At 38.6% G+C, this 1175-nt stretch overlaps 1 protein-coding gene across 1 annotated transcript; it reads left to right on the top strand.

The window, feature by feature from the left end:
• On the top strand, positions 1–679 carry LOC120131461 (MAPK kinase substrate protein At1g80180-like). The gene has a single exon (XM_039148452.1). The coding sequence runs from the start codon at positions 60–62 to the stop codon at positions 435–437; it is 378 nt and encodes a 125-aa protein (XP_039004383.1). The 5' UTR covers positions 1–59; the 3' UTR covers positions 438–679.
• Positions 680–1175: the final 496 nt, after the last annotated feature.

Here is a 1175-nt window from a genome sequence, read left to right on the forward strand (position 1 = left end):
ACACACAAATCCTTCATTTAGTTTCATTAAAGAGAGAAGAAGAAAAGCCGGCGTCCGCCATGTCTGGTTTGCAAAGATCTGAAGTGTCTTTCAGGAGGCAGGGGTCTTCAGGGCTTGTTTGGGACGACAAATTTTTGTCGGAGGCGTTGAAACAAGAAGGAGAAACGAAGCAGCTACAGCAAGACGAACAGGGGCAGTTACAAGACAGTAGTAATCCAGAAAAGATTAACACCGTTAAGCCGACAAGAAACCTTGGACCAGTCAACACCGTTGAAAGAAGCCGATCCCACGGTGAGAGACGAAGTTACCGAACTGGTAAGGTGTCCCCTGCTATTGAGCCGCCTTCTCCGAAGGTGTCAGCTTGTGGATTTTGCAGTGCTTTTGGGAAACAACCCAAGAATCATAGGAAAAATCCTGGTAAGATTAGATCAAGATAGGCCTTTTGCTGGTAACCGGAGATGGGAATTCCGGTGAACTTCATGGGTAGTGGTTAGTACAGTAGTAAATGTTTTCTTCTTCTTCTTTTGGGTGTTAAAAGTTTTGATCTCTTTTAATTTAGTTAATGTTTGTGGTTTGAAATTTTGGATTGATATGTAATTAAAATAATCTGTAAATTTTTTAGTATTTGGGTGTTGATGAGACAGAATGTTCGAAATCTTGATTGACAGTCATCTATTGGCATCTTGGTTTGAATGTGTTTATTCTTTATTCTAGATTCGGAATTGCATAGCAGAAGTTTAAAATTTCTGGCTTGTTATTGGGGGATCTATTTCTGAAACAGGTTAAGTTTGGCAGAGAATCTCTCCCCTGTTTGTCAGAAAATTTTAAGGAATTTCTGGGGGGAGAGTGGACCCTTTTCAACCAGTTTGTATATCACTGTTATTCAATCCCAGGAGACGTAAGGATAATAATTATTCCTCTAATCATGAACATAAAAGGTTCGTACACAATTTAAAATTTCTATTAACATAAAGTTAGGGGCTTCGTACACAATTTAAAATTTATATTAACATAAAGTTGGGCGGTTTGTTGTCTCTTAATAGAATCATTCAGCGTTGAATGATGAATCGTTCAGCATTCAGCGCGTTTGTTTCGCATCTCTGAATGATTCAATGCTGACTGATTCAGCAAAATAGTGCTGAATGATTCAACACAGAAGTACATTTTGAATGATT

The sequence above is a fragment of the Hibiscus syriacus genome, unplaced genomic scaffold, assembly GCF_006381635.1.
Source record: "Hibiscus syriacus cultivar Baekdansim isolate YM2019G1 unplaced genomic scaffold, ASM638163v2 tig00110556_pilon, whole genome shotgun sequence".
NCBI lineage: Eukaryota > Viridiplantae > Streptophyta > Magnoliopsida > Malvales > Malvaceae > Hibiscus > Hibiscus syriacus.

Coding starts and splice junctions, on each gene's coding strand:
- LOC120131461 (XM_039148452.1), top strand. CDS start 60: ATGTCTGGTTTGCAAAGATCTGAAGTGTCTTTCAGGAGGCAGGGGTCT.